This window comes from Oryctolagus cuniculus, chromosome 2, assembly GCF_051225735.1.
Source record: "Oryctolagus cuniculus isolate XC-2025 breed Fujian yellow rabbit chromosome 2, ASM5122573v1, whole genome shotgun sequence".
Classification (NCBI taxonomy): Eukaryota; Metazoa; Chordata; class Mammalia; order Lagomorpha; family Leporidae; genus Oryctolagus; species Oryctolagus cuniculus.
This window is the reverse complement of record NC_142868.1, coordinates 152,397,582-152,419,030: the sequence shown is the minus strand read 5'-3', so window position 1 is coordinate 152,419,030 and position 21,449 is coordinate 152,397,582. Positions and strand designations below refer to the sequence as shown.

The window sequence follows — 21,449 nt, the reverse complement described above, 5'->3', positions numbered from 1 at the left end:
TCTTCTAATTTCATTTGTCCACAAACTGTTTCCCTTGTATTGCCTTTATTAATTCTAATTTAGTGATCTCAGTGAAGCAGCAATCAGAAATATGTTTTGCTTGGGAAACAAGTTTGAGATTAGTAAAAACAACTAATTATTGTGGCTATTTAAGCCATTATGTAAATAAAATGCTCAGTCCTGATATTAGGATGAGTAATACTACTGTAATTTAACATTAAATTGTCAGGGCATATTTAAATTCCTTAGTCACAAGGATAAGGACTTCAAAAGTCTGTTCTATGTATGATGCTAAATAAAGAAATGAGACTTCAAAAATATTCAAAAATCTCTTTGTAAAAGTATAAGCAATACTACTGATCTACCATAAAATAAACACCTGAAACTATTTAACAATTTAATGTTTACTCAAGATTTCAAGAGTTTCTCTTATTTATTAAGTACATTTTAAACACATTTTGAAAATTCCACTTTTAAGGTTAAAAATTACCATAATGGTTAACAACATACCTCAACTCTTGCCTTATAAAATTCAATGTCATGTAGCCTTTCTTTATATCTGCTGACTTCACTTTCAAGCTTATCAACTCTGATTGCCTTCTCTCGAAGTGCATCTAATTCATCTCGGTACATTCTTGCAGAACGAGCATCCGAAATCAAATTCATGTTCTAAATATTAATAACAATACTTTTAATATTTCCATCTTCAATTTATTATTTTTTGGTTGTACATTTTTCAAATGAATTTTAAAAGCTGTTTTTATTTCTAATGCAATAATACCAGTAGACATAATCCACATTAAATAATCTTCATTAATTTTTGAGACCAAAAGGATTGGGAACTTTAAGAGGTAACCCTGCTACCAAGAAGTGGAACAGCAGTCACAGCATATCTAGAAATAAAGACTATGACTCTATCATTCATCTTGGAAGGTCCCAATTTATGATTCAGCAAATGGGGTATCCCCTACGTTTAAAAATGTTAGGTTAGGGGAAGCAACAGTAAGAAACAAGTATACAGCCTTATATCAATCTTTATCATTTACAGGTTGAAAAGATCATACACCACCTTTAAATGAAAATAAAACATAAAGTGATTAAAAGAAGTAAATTTTGAACACTTTTGGTTCAAGGCTTTAAGTAAAATAAAAATAAAGTAATTTTTAAAAAGTAGAGAGTTTGATATTATTTATTAGGAAAAGAGTGAAAAGTTAAAAAGCACTTTGTGTTAATATAAAGCATCAAAGAGCAGTGACACTGGAAAACACACATAAGCACATTTCACAAGATGTAGAGGTGTTCCAGCTTCCACAGTCATAGAAGCCAAAAGCATAAAAAAAATTAAAGAGAAAGAAAAAACATTGAAACTTCCCCAGTCCTAAAAGGCTCTTTTAAATCCAGCTAAATCTGAACTTTTCAAAGACCTTGACTTCTAGCTTTGGCTCTGGCATACTTGAAGAGAAATAGACACTGAAAAGTCATTCAGTTTCCTTAAGCATCAGTTACCTCATTTATTTATGTCAAGTGTTTAGGTAAAGGTTATAAATTATAAAGGGAAAAATGAATTCCCAATTAATTACTTGGTGATCCTATATAATAATTCTAGGTACAAACCTCTTGCTGTAGCCTTTTTAGTTCTATTTCCATTTGCTCAAGTTCTTGTTTACAGTCCAACAACTGTTCAGTCTTTTCCTCCCTTAAATGCAAAAATATTTATTAAATAAGTTTACTACTTTTGAAAACTATGTTCATCATGACTAACACAAATTAATTATCATTACTAAATAATTAGTTGAACACAGTATCAGTAATAACCCCAGCCCAGGGGAGAAAAACAAAGAAAGTGTTATTAGAAACCTATGATGAGATATCTATTAATCAAACTTCTCCCCTAATGGTCCCTAGAGGCTAACATGGATGACTAATGTCTCAATAGTTCATAACGTAATTTCTCTCTCTTCATTTTGCCTGTCTATCCCACCATCCCCTTTGTTTCTATTCTCCTTTCTCTCTGCTTCTCTCCCTGTATGGTTGAAGATAATTAAGTCACAAGATTTTCATTTTTTTTTCTAAAGATTGATTTATTTTTTATTTGAAAGGCAGAGTTACTGAGAGAGAGATAGCGAAACAAAGAGATCTTTCACCCATTGGTTCACTTCCCAAATGGCTACAATGGCTAGGGCTAGGCCAAGCTGAAGCCAAGAGCCAGGAGCTTCTTCCAGGTCTACCACATGGTTGCAGGGGCCCAAGTACTTGGGCCACCTCCCAGTGTTTTCCCAGGCCATTAGCAGAGAGCTGGATTGAAAGAGGAGCAGCCAGGAGATGAACCAGTGCCCATGTGGGATGCTGGTACAGCAGGTAGCTGCTTAAACCATTAACATCACAGTGGCAGCCCCTAGCCACAAAATTTTCTATGCAAGGCAATACTATCTGAGTCTAAGAACTCTAAGAAACTCCAAACCATTTTCAAAACTTACAATGGTCCAAAATAAACTATATACTTTCTATTTATCTACAGGTAACTAAAATTAATTCTCTGTTGGTTTCTGTGTTATGGGCCATAAACATCCTTAAACATTCAATTTTTTTCTCTCTGAACTGCTTTACTTTTACTATTTTCTATCTCTCCCTTACAGCCAACATTCTCAAAGTAAGCCTTGACTCTCTATCTGTACTTTTATACCTTCTGTTCTTTAATAAAAAAAAGGTAAATACTATGTAAAAAATGACCTATAGTTCACATTACCTCATATTTTCACAAATGTTTCAAAGCCATCTTTTTTTTTTTTTTTTTTAACTTTAAAAAACTATTTTGGCTGGTGCTGTGATGTTGCGTGTAAAGCCACTGTCTGCAGTGTGGGCATCCCATATGGATGCCAGTTCGAGTCCTGGTTGTTCCACTTCTGATTCAGTTCTCTGCTATGGCCTGGCAAAGTAGAAGATGGCCCAACTCCGTGGTCCCCTACACCTGTGTGGGAAACCCAGAAGAAACTCCTGGCTCCAGATTGGCCCAGTCCCAGCCATTGCGGCCATTTGAGGAGTGAGCCAGTAGATGGAAGATCTCTCTCTTTCTTTCTCTGCTTCTGCCTCTCTGTAACTCCACCTCTCAAATAAATAAATAAATAAATATTTATTAAAAAAAAAAAAAACTTTTGAGAGGCAGGGATGAAGAGAGTTCACTTTCCAACACTTGCAATGGCTGGGGCTGGGTAGAGGCAGAAACCAGGAGCCTGGAACTCAATCCAGGTTTCCCATGTAGGGGCAGGGACCCAACTATCTGAGTCTTCAACTGCTGTCTAGCAGGGTGAACCACAGCAGGAAGCTGAAACTGAGTGTGGAGCTAGAATTCGAACATAGGCTCTCTAATATAAGATGTGCGTATTCCAAGCTAGTGTCTTAATTGCTAGGTCAAATGCTCACCATACCCATTTTTTTTACAGATTTTATTTATTTATTTATTTATTTGAGAGGTAGAGTTATAGACAGTCAGAGAGAGAGACAGAGAGAAAGGTCTTCCTTCTGTTGGTTCACTCCCCTAATGGCCGCAACGGCTGAAGCTGCACTGATCTGAAGCCAGGAGCCAGGTGCTTCATTCCGGTCTCCCATGCGGGTACAGGGGCCCAAGCACTTTGGCCATCCTCCACTGTTTTCCCAGGCCATAACAGAGAGCTGGATTGGAAGAGGAGCAGCTGGGATGCCAGCGCCGCAGGCAGAGGATTAACCTACTGCACCATGGCACTGTCCCAGCTATAATTTTTAACAGTAGAAAAATATTCATTATGGTAGAGGAATCATTATTAGGTAGATCCCAGTTTTCACTATAATGAATGTTTTACAGAAGAAACTCATTACACATAAAATTCTGTGCACAGAATTAAAAATACTTGACATATACTGCCGAAATGCTCTCCAGAAAAGTTGTTACCAACATATAATGCAACTGGAAGAGGATAAAAGCACCTAAATAGGTAAAAACTGAAAAACTGAAAAATGCTCTAACTTGCATTTCCTTGAACACTACAAAAGGCTACAGTTGTTTTCCCATGGTTGTGCCATTAAAATGTTTTCTTTTGGAGCCCAACATTGTGGTGCAGGAGGTTAAGTCTGTGCCTGCGATGTTAGCTTCCCACATAGGTGCTGGTTAGAGACACAGCTGCTCTACTTGTGATCCAGCTCCCTGCTAATGCACCCAAGAAAGCAGTGGAAGATGGCCCAACTGCTTGGGCCACTGCACCGACGTGGTAGACTAGGAAGAAGCTCCTGGCTTCAGCCTGGCCCAGCCCTGGCCATTGTTGCTTGAGAGTCAATCAGTGGATGGAAGATCTCTTTGTCTCAATATCTCTCTATGTATCTCCTCCTCTTTCTGTAACCCTGCCTGTCAAAAAAAGAAAAAAAATTTAAAAAGAGAAAAAGAAGTTTTCTTTTGTGAATTATTAGCTAGTCTCATTGCTAACTTTCTAATGGATGGTTTGTCTTATTTTTATTTTTATTTTTTTTTGACAGGGAGAGTGGACAGTGAGAGACAGACAGAGAGAAAGGTCTTCCATTTCCGTTGGTTCACCCTCCAATGGCTGCCGCTGCTGGCGCGCTGCGGCCGGCGCACTGCGCTGATCCGAAGACAGGAGCCAGGTGCTTCTCCTAGTCTCCCATGCGGGTGCAGGGCCCAAGGACTTGGGCCATCCTCCACTGCACTCCCTGGCCATAGCAGAGAGCTGAACTGGAAGGGGGCAACCGGGACAGAATCCAGTGCCCCGACATGGACTAGAACCCGGAGTGCCGGTGCCGCAGGTGGAGGATTAGCCTATTGAGGTGCGGCGCCGGCTGGTTTGTCACTTTTTTTAAATATTTATTTTATTTATTTGAAAGGCAGAGTTACAGAGAGAGAGGAAGAGATGGAAGGGTGGAAAAGAGAGAGAGAGATGGATCTTCTATCTGCTGGTTCATTCTCCAAGTGGCCGCAACGGCCTGGGCTGGGCCAAGTCAGAGCCAGGACCCAGGATCCTCTTCTGTGTCTCTCACGTGGGTGAAGGGGCCCACGCCTTTGAGCTGTCCTCCACTGCTGTTGCAAGCACATTGGCAGAGAGTTGTATTGGAAGTGGAGCAGTGAGAACTCGAACAGAGGCCCACATGGGATGTTGGCATTGCAAGCAGTGGCTTAACCCACGATGCCACAATGCCAGTGCCTCTGTCTTCTTAAATAACAAGCTATTACCTTTTGTCAATTATATGATATTTCTTACAAATGTTCCATTTTAGATTACTGAATGCTTTTTTAAAAATTAATTTTAATTACAATATAAAATTCAGCATTAAAAAAATTTGAGTGTATAATTTAGTGTCACTATATTAATAATGTAGAATGTTTTCCATTCCTCAGTTACATACAAGATAATTAACATATGTCCATACAAAAGTGTCCACAAGAATGTTCACAGCATCCTTATTTTTAACAGCCAAAAGGGTATACACAATTCCAATGCTCATTAACCAATGAGCATTGGAAGCCAGGTGCTTCTCCTGGTCTCCCATGCAGGTGCAGGGCCCAAGCACTTGGGCCATCCTCCACTGCACTCCCAGGCCACAGCAGAGAGCTGGCCTGGAAGAGGGGCAACGGGGACAGAATCCGGCATCCGGACGGGGACTAGAACCCGGTGTGCCGGCGCCGCAGGCAGAGGATTAGCCTATTGAGCCATGGCGTTGGCCTTACATTATTCTTATTATACTTATTTATTGTAAAATTTCTATTACATATAAAGCAATCTGGACCATTTTTGTTCATATTTCTGTAGTTCACTCACTTTAGTAAAGACTGATCCCAATAAAAACACTTAAAAGAGGTATTAAGAAAGGAATGAAGGAAAATATTTTCAAAGGACAATGAGACTATCATCTAACAGTTACTGGAAATACTTGCTGTACCTGGCTTATTTATTAATCCATTAAAACAACTACTTACATTTCCCAATTAGTAAATACAAAACTAAATTTCATCAATTCCCTTCAAGTTGTCTGCTATTTTAATACATTTCACAGTCAAGTAAATTTTATGTAAAAACTGAATTCTAATACAGTACAAAATGTTAAGCAAATTCACAGCCATCACTGCAATTCTAATTGCATGCTTTATCTAAAGACTAGAGAAGATTGTGCTAAATTATATGGAACAAACTAGCATTCACTGTTTAGGCTATCCATTAGCTGCCAGTCAAACTAATAACAGCAATCTCTTCCCTAATTTTCCTGGTGCAGCTGTTTATAGAATATCCTGGGCGTGTTCAACTCAATAGATACATAATAATGCAGACATCCACAAATGAAAGCTATATTGTTTTGTTTCCAAATTTTTCTCCAGACTGTAATATTTTTTTCTACTCTGCACATTCAAATCACTTTCTTTAGCTACTTTAAATAATCAATAAACAAACTTAACTGCTATTTGTGGCTTTAAATTTAAAATCTATATTCTGAAGCTCAAATTCCAGGAAATAAAAAAAAGAAACAAGAAAAACCTAAACAAGTAACACAAAAAGCACACAATAAAAAAAGAGAAGAAAGAAGAAGCTTCCAAACCAAAATCCTTTGTTTCAAAGCACACACACAAAAAAACTCCAGCAGACTAGTCATGTCTTCTCTTACAGTTCACCAAGAAATGCCTATGTGACACTGACTTTCCTATAATGATCTCTGACAGTCAAATAAATATAATTCATCAATACTAACCAAATCTGAATATTTACCTTTATTAAGTAATGAATCAGGCATTCAGTTACTCAATGCAGAAGATTCACTCACAAAATTATTTTTTGTAATACTGTATGTCAAAAATTTAGTCTTTCAAAACATTAATTTTAAAAGAGTTAAACCTTACTGTTCTGTATCAGTGGTTCCTAGTATTTAGGATTTCAAAGAATTTTAAAAATAAAAAAATGAGTCTCCCAATTTTCTAAGAAAGGATATTATTCTAGAAAATAAAGGATAATTTAACACAAGAAAGACGCAAATTCAGATTAAAGGGTATCCTTTAAATTGATAAGATTGAACACTAGGAAAACCTTACACCAGTTTCATTTTTCTCATGCTGACAAATACTAGTGAAAATTTTTACCCAGCCACAACCTAAAAATACTGTTTAGGTCATCACTGTTACTATATAAATTCAATGAACCTTGAAAATCAACAACTTACAGTTCCTGCCTAAGCCTTCTTATCTTGGCCTTAGCATCTGCCAGCTCCACTGACAGATGCTGTCGACTTTCTGTTCGCTTCATGCCTGGAGAACCACAGGGTGACTGTGCAGTTGAGGACGCATGGGGTAGAAAATGAAGACCATCTCGCTCTTCAGAGAGCTCTACAATAGTCTAAGGAATTATAAAACAACATAAGAATCATTTTTAATGTTCCACATATTAGCAAACTAAACACATCAAGACTAGTCACTGGGTCTAAGTACTGTACCATAATAGGAAAAACAATTCACTGGTCAAAAACATCTTTACTTAGTCATATTTAGCTATCATTTAAGAAAATTATCTTATTTATTATTCAGGTAGAGTTACAGAGAGAAAGAGAGAGAGAGAGAGAGAGAGCTCTTCCATCTGCTGTTTCACTTCCCAAATGGCCACAACTGCACCAGGCCAGAGCCAGGAGCCAGGAGCTTCATCCAGGTATCCGATATGGATGCAGGGGCCCAAGCAGTTGGGCCATCTTCCACTACTTTTCTCAGCTGCATTAGCAGGGAGCCGGGTTGGAAGTGGAGCAGCAAGAACTCCAACTCGTGTCCCTATCAGATGCTGGTGTCCCAGGTGAAAAGAAAACAACTGTAATAAAGTACCTGGATTAGATAGCAACTTTTGGAAAATTTTTGTAAAAGACTTGTTGATTTTTTTTAAGATTTATTTATTTGAAAGTCAGAGCTACACAGAGAGAGGAGAGGCAGAGAGAGTGGTCTTCCATCTAATGGTTCACTCCCCAATCGGCTGCAATGGCCAGAGCTGCACCAATCTGAAGCCAGGATCCAGAAGCTTCTTCCTGGTCTCCCACGTAGAGGCAGGGGCCCAAGAATTTGGGCCATCTTCTACTGCTTTCCCAGGCCATAGCAGAGAGCTGGATCGGAAGTGGAGCAGCTGGGTCTCGAACCAGCGCCCATACGGAATGCCAGCGCTTCAGGCCATGGTGTTAACCCATTGCACCACAGTGCCGGCCCCAACACCAGTGTGATTTATTTAGAACTATACTGTCAAAATGGTAGCTGGTAGAACACATGAGTATCAGGTTAAAAAGTTGACAATTCTGTTCTTTAGCCACACTAGTCACATTTTTGTTGCACAATAGTCATACATGGCTCTTGATATACAGATATACAATCCCTGCCATCACTGCATAATTCAATAGCACTCTACAATTTCATAATCTAAATGGACAATCTCTAGAGAGACCAAAAAAGACTCAGAGGTTTAGTGCAATCTCTCCCATCTGTAGGTTAGGTAACTGAGGTGCAGAGATTGATTGCTGACCACACAACAAGCAAACAGCGATACTAAGACTCTAGGCTAGTGTTCTGGCCTCATATCCTATACTCTCAATACCATACAAGTGGAGAATCTCAACATGGCTAAAAAGGGAAAGGACATACTGCTTTAGGTGAGGGGAATATAGTAGCTAAAAAATTAGAGGAAGTTCCAGGGAATAGTTGGAGAAATCTGCAGTGGAAATTCTACAGAGTGAAGAGGGATGCCATGAATCAGTGTAGAAACTGTGGACATGCAGCAATGAGTGCACATACAACACACAATCCCTGGAGCTGAGTGTCAGAAGAAGCACCAGCTTTGGACAGGGAAGTGAGAGCAGACTGCAGCGGCCCTAAAAGGGAACAGGGTACCACCTAATCCAGGAAAAAAGGGGCACATTTCTTTCTCCCCTTCCACCAACAAGGGTGCCTGTCGACCAGCAGGGAGACAATACCATTTTGACATGAATATCAGCTAAAGTGGCTCTTGTCATGAATGTGAACTGGGGATTTTACCAGAGGGAAAAATCCATGTTCCCCACTGTGAATCTGGCTAGGAGGATTGACAGGGAGCTGGTAATCAAGCAAGACTGTGAAGTGCCCCTAAGCTCTCAACATATCACAGGCTGTGGGGCTAAAACCACTAAGGTGGAACACCCACAGACAGCCGGCTCTGTTCTCTCAGTGGATGGGACAGGCTAGCAGCGCTGGCATCCCATATGGGAGGCAGCTCGTGTCCTGGCTGCTCTACTTCTGATCCATCTCTCTGCTACAGCAAAGAAAAAGTAGTGGAAAGTACTGGAAGATGGCCCAAGTGCATGGGCCCCTCTACCCATGTGGCAGACCCAGAAGAAGCTCCTGGCTCCTGGATTCTGATCGGCCCAGCTCCAGCTGTTATGGCCATTTGGGGAATGGACCAGTGGATGGAAGACCTCTCTCTCTGCCTCTTTTGCTTTGTAACTCTGTCTCTCAAATAAACAAATATTAAAAAGAAAAGAAAAAACTGTCAACTCAGAATACTATACCCTGCAAATCTTTCACTTATGAATCAAAGTGAAATGAAGACCTTCTATAACAAACAGAAATTGAAAAAATTTGTTAACACTTATCCAACCTTACAAACAATGCTTAAGTATCTACAGAATCACAGAAAGATAGTCATCATTATGAAAAAAATGTGAAGGTATAAAATTTCCCAGTAAAAGTATAAAGGAAATCGAAAGCAAATAATAGGAATATCTATGGAAAAATGGCAGGGTCAAGTTGTTACTTCTCAACAATAAGCTTAAATGTAAATGTCCTAAATTCTTCAATGAAAAGACACAGACTAGTTGAATGGATTAAAAAACAAGACCCATCTATTTGCTTCCTACAAGAAATAACACCTCACCAACAAAGACACATGCAGACTGAAAATGAAAGGATGGAAAAAGATATTCCATGCTAACAGAAAGCAAAAACAAGCAGCTGTAGCCATCCCAATATAAGACAAAACAGACATTAACACAAAAACTGTTAACAGAAACAAAGAGGGGCCAATGGTGTGGCACAGTATATTAAGCCTCTGCATGCAGTGCTAGTATCCATATGGGTGTCAATTCATGTCCCAGCTGCTCTTCTTTCTGAAAGAAACTGGAAATTAACAACTCAAGAATCTCTACAAAATATGCAAACACATGGAGACTCAACAACATGCTCCTGAATGAACAGTAGGTCATAGAAGAAAATCAAAACAGAAATAAAAAATTTCTAGAAATGAATGAAGATGACAATACAAACATATCAAAACTTATGGGATGCAGCAAAAGCAGTGTTAAGTGGGAAGTTTATAGCAATTGGTGACTACATCAAGAAATTGGAATGGCATTAAATAAAAAAGGTCCTCTGCTTATGGCCTGGGAAAGCAATGAAAGATGGCCAAAGTGCTTGAGACCTTGAACCCACTTGGGACATTCAGAAGGGGCTCCCAGCTCCTGGCTTTGGATCGGGCCAGCTCCAGTCGTTACTGGGAAATGAATCAGTGGATGGAAGACCTTTCTCTGTCTCTCTCTCTCTCTGTCTGTAATTCTGCCTCTCAAATAAATAAAAAATCTTTTTAAAAAACTAGGCTATCAGTGCATCTCAAGGATCTAGAAAAACAGCAAATCAAACCCAAATTAGGAGAGAAGAAATAATTAAAATTTGAGAAGAAATAAAATTGAAACAAAAAAATACAAAAGATCAGTGAAATAAAGTGCTCAGTTTTTGAAAAAATACACAAAATTGATATAGCAAAAAAAGAGGGAGAAGACACAAATTAATAAAATCAAAGACAAAAAAGGAACTGCAACAATGGATACCACAGAAAACAAAACAGAATCATCAGGATTTAGATATGCCAACAAAGTGGAAAACCTCAAAGAAGGAAAGATTCCTGGAAACATACAACCTACCAAAATGGAGTCATGAAGACACAGAGAACCTAAAAAGACCAATAACCAAGACAGAGACTGAATCAGTAATAAAGATGCTCCCAACAAAGAAAAGCCCAGGAACGGATGGCTTCCCTGCTGAATTCTACCAGACTTTTAAAGAAGAACTAATTCCAATTCTTCTCAAGCTTTTCAAAACAACTGAAAGGGAGGGAATCCTCCCAAACTCCTTATATGAGCACAGCATCACCTTAAATCCTAAGCCAGAAAAAGATACAACAGAGAAACAGAACTATAGACTAATATCCCCGATAAACATAGATGCAAAAATCCTCAACAAAATACTAACTAATCAAATTCAGCAACACATCAGAAAGATCATTCACCCAGACCAAGTGAGATTTATCTTTGGTATGAAGGAATGGTTCAACATGCATTAATCAATAAATGGGATATATCACATTTAAAAACTGAAGAATAAAAACCATATGATTATCTCAATAGATTCAGAGGAAGCATTTGATAAAATAGAACACCCGTTCATGATGAAAGCCTTAAGTAAACTGGGTAGAGAAGGAACATTCTTCAACACAATTAAAACAAATTATTACAAACCCACATCCAACATCTTATTGAATGGGGAAAATTTGGGAGCATTCCCACTGAGATCTGGAACCAGATAAGGATGACCACTTTCACCATTGCTATTTAGTAGAGACCTGGAAGTTTTAGTCACAGCCATTAGGCAAAAAATAATCAAATTATGAACAATAAATAAAGAGATACAAACTGGAAAGGAAGAAGTCAAATTATCCCTATTTACAGTGATTCTATATATATGGGAATCAAAAGACTCCACTAAGAGACTACTGGAACTCATAAGAGCTTGGTGACGTTGCAGGATATAAAATCAATACACAGGCTGGCGACGCGGCTCAATAGGCTAATCCTCTACCTAGCGGCGCCTGCACATCGGGTTCTAGTCCCGGTCAGGGTGCCAGTTCTGTCCCGGTTGCCCCCCTTCCAGGCCAGCTCTCTGCTATGGCCCGGGAGTGCAGTGGAGGATGGCCCAAGTGCTTGGACCCTGCACCCCATGGGAGACCAGGAGAAGCACCTGGCTCCTGTCTTCGGATCAGCGCGGTGCGCCGGCCGCAGCGCACCGGCTGCGGCAGCCATTGGAAGATTAACCAACAGCAAAAAAAAAAAAGGAAGACTCCGTCTCTCTCTCACTGTCCACTCTGCCTGTCAAAACAAAACAAAACAAAACAAAAATCAATACACAAAAGTCAATAGCCTTGGTACACACAGATAATGCCATGGTTGAGAAAGAACTTCTCAGATCAATCCCATTCACAACAGCTACCAAAAAAAAAAAAAAAAAAAATCAAATACCTTGGAATACATTTAACCAAGGAGGTGAAAGATCTCTATGATGAAAATTACAAAACATTAAATAAAGAAATAGAAGATACAAAAAATGGAAAAATCTCCCATGTTCCTTGATTGGAAGGACTCATATCAAAAAATGTTCATAGTACCAAAAGCAATTTACAAATTCAATGTCATACCAATCAAAATACCAGCAGCATTCTTGGATCTAGAAAAAATGATGCTAAAATTCATATGAAAACACAGGAGACTACAAATACCTAAAGCAACCTCATACAAGAAAAACAAAGCCAGAGGCATCATAATACAAGTTTTCAAGACATTTCAAGACAGTTATAATCAAATTAGAATGGTACTGGCACAAAATAGACACACAGACCAATGGTGTTAACAGAATAGAAACTCCAAAAATCGATCCATGTATCTACAATCAATCTTTGACAAAGGAGCTAAAATCAATCCTTGGAGAAAGGACAGTCTCTTCAACAAATAGTGCTGGGAAAACTGGATCTCTGCATGCAGAAGTATGAAATAAGATCCCTACCTTACACCTTACACAAAAATCCATTCAAAATGGATTAAAGACCTAAATCTATAACCTGATAGCCATCAAACTACTAGAGGAGAACATTGGGTAAACTCTGCAAGACATTGGCATAGGCAAAGACTTCTTGGAAAAGACCCCAGAAGCACAGGCAATCAAAGCCAAAACTGACAAATGGGATTACATCAAGCTGAGAAGCTTCTACACTGTAAAGGGAACACTCAGCAATGAAGGGGCAACTGACAAAATAGGAGAAATTATTTGCAAATTATGCAACTGATAAAGGATTAATCACCAGAATATATAAAAAGATCAATAAACTCAACAACAAGACAAACAATCCAGTTGAAAAATGGGCAAAGGACTTAAACAGACATTTTTCAAAAGAGAAAATTCAAATGGTCAACAGACACATGAAAAAATGCTCAGGATCACTAGCCAACAGGGAAACGCAAATCAAAACCACAATGAAGTTTTGCCTTACTCCAGTTAGAATGGCTCTCATACAGTAACCAACAAACAACAGGGGCTGGCCTGAAGCGCCAGCATCCTATATGGGCGCCGGTTCGAGACCCAGCTACTCCACTTCTGATCCAACTCTCTGCTATAGCCTGGGAAAGCTGTAGAAGATGGCCCAAGTCCTTGGGCCTCTTCCCCTGCGTGGGAGACCAGGAAGAGACAAGCTCCTGGATCCTGGCTTCGGATTGGTGCAGCTCCAGCTGTTGCAACCAAATGGGGAGTGAAGCATCAGATGGAAGACCTCTCTCTCTTGGCCTCTCCTCTCTCTGTGTAACTTTGACTTTCAAATAAATAAATAAAGCTTTAAAAAACAAACAAACAATAAATGCTGTTGAGAATGTGGAGAAAGGGTACTCGTAATCCACTGTTGGCAGGAATGTAAAAATGCAGCCATTGTGGAAAACAGTATGCTGATACCTCAGAAACCTGAAAACAGATATACCATATGATCCAGCAATCCTACTCCTAGGAATTTACCCAAGGGAAATGAAAACAGCACAGGAAAGAGTTATCTGTACCCCCGTTTTTATTGCAGTTCAATTCACAATAGCTAAGATATGGAATCAATCAGATGTCCATCAACTGATGACTGGATAAAGAAACTATGGTATATATATATAGTATGAAATAAAAAAATAAAAAAACATAAAAAACAATAAAAGACAACAAAATCCTGTATTTGAAACAAAATGGATGCAAACAGAAACCATATACTTAGTGAAATAAGCCAATCCCAAAAAGACAAATACCATATTTTCCCCCTGATCTGTGGTAATTAACGGAGTACCAAAAATGTAATGCAAATTTAAAATGGACATTTTGAGATTCGATGATTGTTTGCAGCCCTCATCGCTACTGTTGAGGAACGGTATTTTCTTATTATTTGTTGTACTCTTTACTTAGTGTAGGGTTAATCTTAAAGAGCATAAAATAAACTGAAAGTCGATCATTGTAAAAACTGAGAGGGAATAAGAGAGGAAGGAGAAGGAAGGGTGGGAGTGTGGGCAGGAGGGAGGGTAGGATTGGAAGTATCACTATATTTGTAAATCCGTATATTTGAAATATATGAAATTTGTTTACCTCAAATAAAATAACTTTTACAAATACCATATTAGTTCCAACCTGCTTCCCAATTCAAAGCTTATTTTATTTTGCTTTAAAATTATATATTTATTTGAGAGTGAGAGAAAATCAGGCAGAGAGACAGAGGGAGAGAATGCAAGAGCGAGACAACACTCCCCTCTTCTGCTATTTCACTGGGTCTGATTTAAGGATCACAATCCAGGTCTTCCATCTGGGAGGTAGAAAACCAGATACCAGAGCCATTGCTGCAGTCTCCCAGGGTCTGGAATAGCAGGGAGTTGGGGGTCAGGAGCTTAAGCTGGAAATAGAACCCAGGAATTTCAATGTAGGAGACAGGTGTGTTTACCACTAGGCCAAATGCCTGCTCCTTCAAAGCTTACTTTATTCCTTTCTCCAGAGAACCTCCATGAAATATAAACATCCTTCTCTCTTTCTTAAATGTGAACTTTAGTGGCTATTTAACCCACATGTATCTCACATAAGCATTTTCCTTCATTCTTCTATTATTCCCTATTTCTTTCTTTTTCAAAGATTTATTTTATTTATTTGAAAGTCAGAGTTACACAGAGAAAGAGAGGCAGAGAGGCCTTCCATCCGCTGGTTCACTCCCCACATGGCCGCAACGGCCAGAGCTGAGCCGATCTGAAGCCAGGAGCCAGTAGATTCTTCCAAGTCTCCCACACCGGCGCAGGGGCCCAAGGACTTGGGCCATCTTCTACTTTCCCATGCCATAGCATAGAGCTGGATCGGAAGTGGAGCAGCTGAGACTCAAACCAGCACCCATATGGGATGCTGGCACTGCAAGCGGCGGCTTTCCCAGCTACACCACAGTGCTGGCCCCCCATTTTCTTTATTTCTTTTTCCATCCCAGTTTTCAGCTTTTCTTTCAAACCTCAAACAAACAGAAATTTTCTTCTAAGACAATTTCAGCTGTCTTACTACTTCAGACAGAACAGGAGGGGAGAAAACCTTGGCTCTGTAACATCATCATGCTTGTTTTAATTCTCATCACCAAGTCTTATTCACGCACAATGAATCACTACTTGTTTTTGCTAGTTTGTTTTAACCATTCATCAAAATTCATTTCTTTTTCCTAGAGAAACATTTCAGCACCTGACCAAAGTCTGTTGTATTTTCCTGCCTGCAACTACTATTTTCATAGTTTCCATTATGTTCATGTTTCACACCATACTGACTTCCCAGTTTCTTTTCTATCCATGTCCATACCCTCTTCAATACATACAACAGGTTTCTCCAGTAAAGGAACCAAGTGTTCTTCTGTTACATGCCTCCTTTACTATCCTAACTCAAATAGATTACTCCCAGCTACTATAGCATTCCCACTAGGTATGCAACTGCTGCAATAAGGCCCTTAAATGTCATTCTTTTTAATTTAACATTACCATGTCAATGTCTGATGAAGGTTTTGCAATAGAGACATTATGTCTATTGTGGAAAAAACAGAAACTGAGGAAATAGGAAACTGAGTTTCATATATATTAACTATCAGTCACACAACAAATGATAGGCACAGTAAGAATTAAAATTCAAGTTTGACTCTAACACCACTTTCCTTATTTACCATCAATTTTTTTTTTCAATTCCTGCTCTAAATGATAGAGTTGTAAGAGAAAAACAAAATTATACTGACCTACTCCAGATCTTGCCACCTGAGCTCTTTCTACTACTCATCAATCCTTTTACTGAAATATGAATTACCTGGACAATGTCCCCAAGATGACTCTTTTAATTATACCCCCTTTTCTCTACTTAAGCCTCCAACTGCAAACTGCTATAGTCAGTTACTACAGAAAAAAAAAAAAAAAACAAAAACAAACAAAAAAAAAAACCAAAACCTCTTCAATTTACCAAAACAAAACGTGAAATTAACACCTTCATTTTTATGCAGTTTTTGCTAGCAACACATATGCCTTAAATACCTTCAATTTTGTTCTTTGTATGGGCTTATTTTCTCCTTATTCTTTGAAGATATATGTACAAATTTCTTCTATCTAAAAAAAAAAATAACTCCCTTCTTTTCACTTTTTGAAGGGTAGTTTAAATGTTCATTGACAGTACTTTTTTCTGTCTACCAGATCTATCTACCAGTCCCTGTCTCTATGAATAGCTATTAATCTCCCTACTACCTCAGGCTACAATTCTTCAGAATCAATTCATATTTGTATGTTTTCTAATTATACCAATTATCCTTAATCTTGCTTTGTAACATCTCCTAACAATGGTACCTAGCATACAGTAAGTATCTAATAAATATCTGCTCAAGCAGAAGTAAATTAGCCTCAATTATATACTAACTCACATTTTTCAGTTACAAGTAACATAGCTTTTCCTCAATAAACCACATACAATCTTTCATATACCCTCTGGATCTCCCAAATACTCATTCTTTTTTTTTTTTTTTTTAAGGTTTTATTTACTTATTTATTTGAAAGGCGGAGTCACAGAGGCAGAGACAGAGAGCGAGCGAGAGTGGTCTTCTATCAGCTGGTCTACTCTCCAAATGGCTGCAATGGCCGGAGGTGTGCGAATCCAAAGCCAGGAGCTTCTTCCAGGTCTCTCATGCAGCTGCAGGGGCCCAAGGACTTTGGGCCATCTTCTACTGCTTTCCAGGCCATAGCAGAGAGCTAGATTGGAAGTGGAGCAGCCAGACTCAAACCAGTGGCCATATGGGATGCCAGTATTGCACTGGCTTTACCTGCTAAGCCACAGTGCTGGTCCCACAAATGGTCACTCAGTCTAACAGTGTACTGAGCACAAGAAGAGTTGCTCATATTAAACTAAGCAATCACAAAATGGAAAACTCAAGAAAAATACAAAAGATAAATATCAGATTTCAACTTAGTAGACTGGTGAAATGGAGGCATCAAGAACTTCTAGATGCCAATTAACAGAGCACAAAATATGTTATGCTGCAAAATATTTGTCAAAATGAGAAAAAAAAAGTGATACTATTAAAAGTTTCCAGAGATATTTCCCATTAAAGGTTATTTAATTTTTGACTTTTCTTTAATAGTGACAGAGTCCTGATGGGGCTAGGATTGTGGCAGAACAAGTTAAGCTGCCACTTACAACGCCAGCATCCCATATGGGTACTGGTTTGAGTCCTGGCTGTTCCATGTCCAATCCAGCACCTGCTAATGGCCCTGGGAAAGCAGCAGCAGATGACCTAAGTCCTTGGACCCTTGCACCCTTGTGGATGTAGCTCCTGGCTTTGATCTGGCCCATCTGGGGAGTGAATCAGTGGATGGAAGACCCCACATTCTCTCTCTGCAAGTCTGCCTTTCAAATGAAGAAAAAGAAAGTGACAGTCTTGAGCTCAAGGCATCCCATATATTTCCAAAATAATCTGACAAATCCTTAAAGGAAAACTCTAATTTCATAAGCCTTTCCTGAACATCCAGTTGGCAGCTACAAGTAAATCTTGCCTCTTTAAATTACCAAACTATTTAGATAAGTATCAACTTTTGGAATTAACCACTTTCAAAATTTTATTACAGTTAATTATATAAAAATAACTTCCCTACGGTTTCTTTCTTCCTAGCACTCTAGCTCAAGATTGTGCTGGCATCCCACATAGGCCCCAGTTCCAATCCTGGCTGCTCCACTTCCGATCCAGTTCTCTGCTACGGCCTGGGAAAGCAGTAGAAGATGGCCTAAATGCTTGGGCCCTCGCACCCACACGGGACCCAGAAGAGGCTCCTGACTCCTGGCTTTGGATCGGCCCAGCTCTGGCCACTGCAGCAATTTGGGGAGTGAACCAGTGGATGGAAGATCCTTCTCTCTCTCTCTCTCTAGCTCTGTCTCTCTGTAACTCTGCCTATCAAATAAATAAATAAATAAATCTTAAAAAAAGATATCAAAATGAAAATTTGGAAATGAAGAATTCAACAGAACAAATAAAAAACACAGTGGAAAACCTTAACAGACCTGATGAGCCAGAAGATTTTTCACTTTATTTTTCTGTATTTTTCACTTTATGTTTCTGTGTGGGAGCAAACTGTTGAAATCTTTACTTAATGTATGCTAAACTGATCTTCTGTATAAAAGAGAATCGAAAATGAATCTTGATGTGAATGGAAGGGGAGAGGGAGTGGGAAAGGGGAGGGTTGCGGGTGGGAGGGACGTTATGGGGGGGAAGCCATTGTAATCCATAAGCCGTACTTTGGAAATTTATATTCATTAAATAAAAGTTTTAAAAAAAGCCACTGTAATCCAAAAGCTGCACTTTGGAAATTTATATTTATTAAATAAAAGTTTTAAAAAAGAAAAAAGAAAAAAAAACAGACCTGATGAGGCAGAAGAAAGAATATCCGAGTTAGAACACAAATCTCAGGAAATTTTACACTCCGAACAAAAAAAAAAGAAGAAATTAGATATTTAAAAAACAGTGTTGGAGATCTATGGGATACTATCCAAATGACCCAATATACGGGTCTTAGGAGTTCCTGAAGGCATGAAAATAGAGAATAGATTAGAAGGTCTTTTTTAGTGAAATAATTATATAAAACCCTCCTAATTTGGAGAAAGAGAGGGACATCCAAGTACAGAAAGCACACAGAACTACTAACAGACATGACCGGAAGCGATCTTCATCACAACACACTGTAAATCAAACTTGCAACAGAAAAACAGAAAGAAAAGATTCTAAAATGTGCAGTACAGAAATAGCAGTTTAATTTTAGAGGATCTCCAATTAAACTCATAGCCAACTTCTCATCACAAACAATTTCGGCTAGGAGAGAATGGAGAGATATATTCTAAGTCTTAAGAGAAAAAAACTGTTAACCTGGAACACTGCACCCTGCAAAGCTCCGACTTATGATGAAGGTGAAATAGAGACCTTCCAAAATAAACAGAAATTGACAGAATTTGTCATCACTAGTCCACCCTTACAAAAGTTGCTTAAGGATGTACTACACACAGAAACACAGAAACATGGTCACCACTATGAAAGAGGGTGAAGGCAGAAAATCTCCAAGTACAAAGGAAATCCAAAATAAGCAACAGGAATATATATGGGAAAATGGCAGGGCCAAGTCATTACTTACCAATAGGCACCTTCAAGTTAAATAGCCTCACTCTCCAATTAAAAGATACAGACTAGCTGAAAGGATTAATAAACAAAACCCATCTATTTGCTGCTTACAAGTATCTTATCTCACCAACAAAAATACACCCAAACAGAAAGTGAACAGCAACAACAAAAAAGCCAGAAGCATCACAATACCAGATTTCAATACATACCACAGGGCAGTTATAATCAAAACAGCCTGATAGTGGTACAAAAACAGATGGATAGACCAATGGAACAGAACAGAAATGGCAGAATTCAATCCATGCAAATACAACAAACTTATCTTTGACAAAGGAGCTAAAATCAATCCTTGGAGAAAGGACAGTCTCTTCAACAAACAGTACTGGGAAAACTTACACCTTACACAAAAATCCACTCAAAATGGATTAAAGACCTAAATTTACTACCCAATACCATCAAATTATTAGAGAACATTGGGGAAACTCTGCAAGACATTGGCATAGGCAAAGACTTCTTGGAAAAGACCCCAGAAGCACAGGCAATCAAAGTTGAAACTGATAAATGGGATTACATCAAGCTGAGAAGCTTCTGCACTGCAAAGGGAACATTCAGCAATGAAGGGGTGACTGACAAAATGGGAGAAATTACTTGCAAATTATGCAACTGATAAAGATTACAAAAATATATAAAGAAATCAAAAAACTCAACACCACCAAACAACCCACCCAATTAAGAAATGGGCAAATGACTTAAACAGGCATTTTTCAAAAGAGGAAATTCAAATGGCCAACAGACACATGAAAAAATGCTCAGGATCACTAGCCAACAGGGAAACGCAAATCAAAATCACAATGAGGTTTCACCTCACCCCCATCAAAATGGCTTTCATACAGAAAGTCAACAAACAACAAATGTTGGTGAGGGTGTGGGGAGAAAGGTACCTTAATCCACTCTTGGTGGGAATGTAAACTGGTACAGCCACTGTGGAAGACAGTATGGAGATAGCTTAGAAATCTGAATATAGAACTACCATATGACCAAGCCATCCCACTGCTGGGAATTTACCCAAGGGAAACAGAATCAGCATTTGAAAGAGTTATCTGTACCCCCATGTTCATTGCAGCTCAATTCACAATAGCTGAGAGATATGGAATCAACCCAATACTTGTCAAGTGAAGACTGGATAAAGAAATTATGGGATATATACACCATGGAATACTACACAGCAGTAAAAGAAAAATGAAAATGTGTCATTTGCAACAAAATGGATGAAAAAAATATCATACTCAGTGAAATAAGCCAGTCCCAAATGAGAAACACCATATGTTGTTCCTGATGTATGAAAACTAACAGAGCACCTAAAAGGTAATCCAGAGAAGTGAAATTGATGCTTTGAGATCCAATGCCTTTGAACAGCTCTTGTTCTCAATTGTTGAAGACAGGTTTTTTTTTTTTTGTTTTTTTTTTTTGGTCATACTATTTGTTGAACTCTTTATTTAGTATATAGTCAATCATATGTGTATAAAGTTAATTGAAAATAGATCTTAGTAAAAAATTAGAATGGGAATAGGAGAAGGAAGAGGAGGAGGGCTGGAAGGGCGGGTACAGTGGGAAGAATTACTGTTCCTAAAGTACTTACAAAATACATGAATTTTGTATTCCTTAAATAAAAGGTTTCTGGGGAAAAAATCAGTTAAACCAGCATGAAACTTAAAACTAGAATTAATTTTCATTAAAAAAAATTTTATATGCCTATCAGTCACGTGAAAGTACAGACTTTCAGAATTACTTAGAAGCTAGAGGACATCTTATTGTAAATACCTTTGTTAAGTTGAAATACAAATGGAAGAATGTTCCAGAAAATGAGTAAATCATTAAAGACACTTTAACAAAAGAGATTCAGCATATACCTCAAAAATCAGACTGAAAATGAAACCAAGT

The 21,449-nt window shown here is 38.5% G+C and overlaps 1 protein-coding gene across 14 annotated transcripts in view; it reads right to left on the bottom strand.

Annotated features, from left to right (window-relative positions):
* CCDC88A (coiled-coil and HOOK domain protein 88A) overlaps window positions 1-21,449 on the bottom strand; it is a 144,503-nt gene that overhangs the window by 64,452 nt on the left and 58,602 nt on the right. For all 14 annotated transcript variants that reach the window (XM_089326406.1, XM_089326407.1, XM_089326408.1 and 11 more), the window contains 3 exons: window positions 7,186-7,358; window positions 1,615-1,696; window positions 511-669 (listed from right to left, as the gene is read on the bottom strand). In XM_089326406.1, the coding sequence (XP_089182532.1) occupies window positions 511-669; window positions 1,615-1,696; window positions 7,186-7,358 (414 nt within the window). The remainder of the gene's footprint in view (window positions 1-510; window positions 670-1,614; window positions 1,697-7,185; window positions 7,359-21,449) is intronic.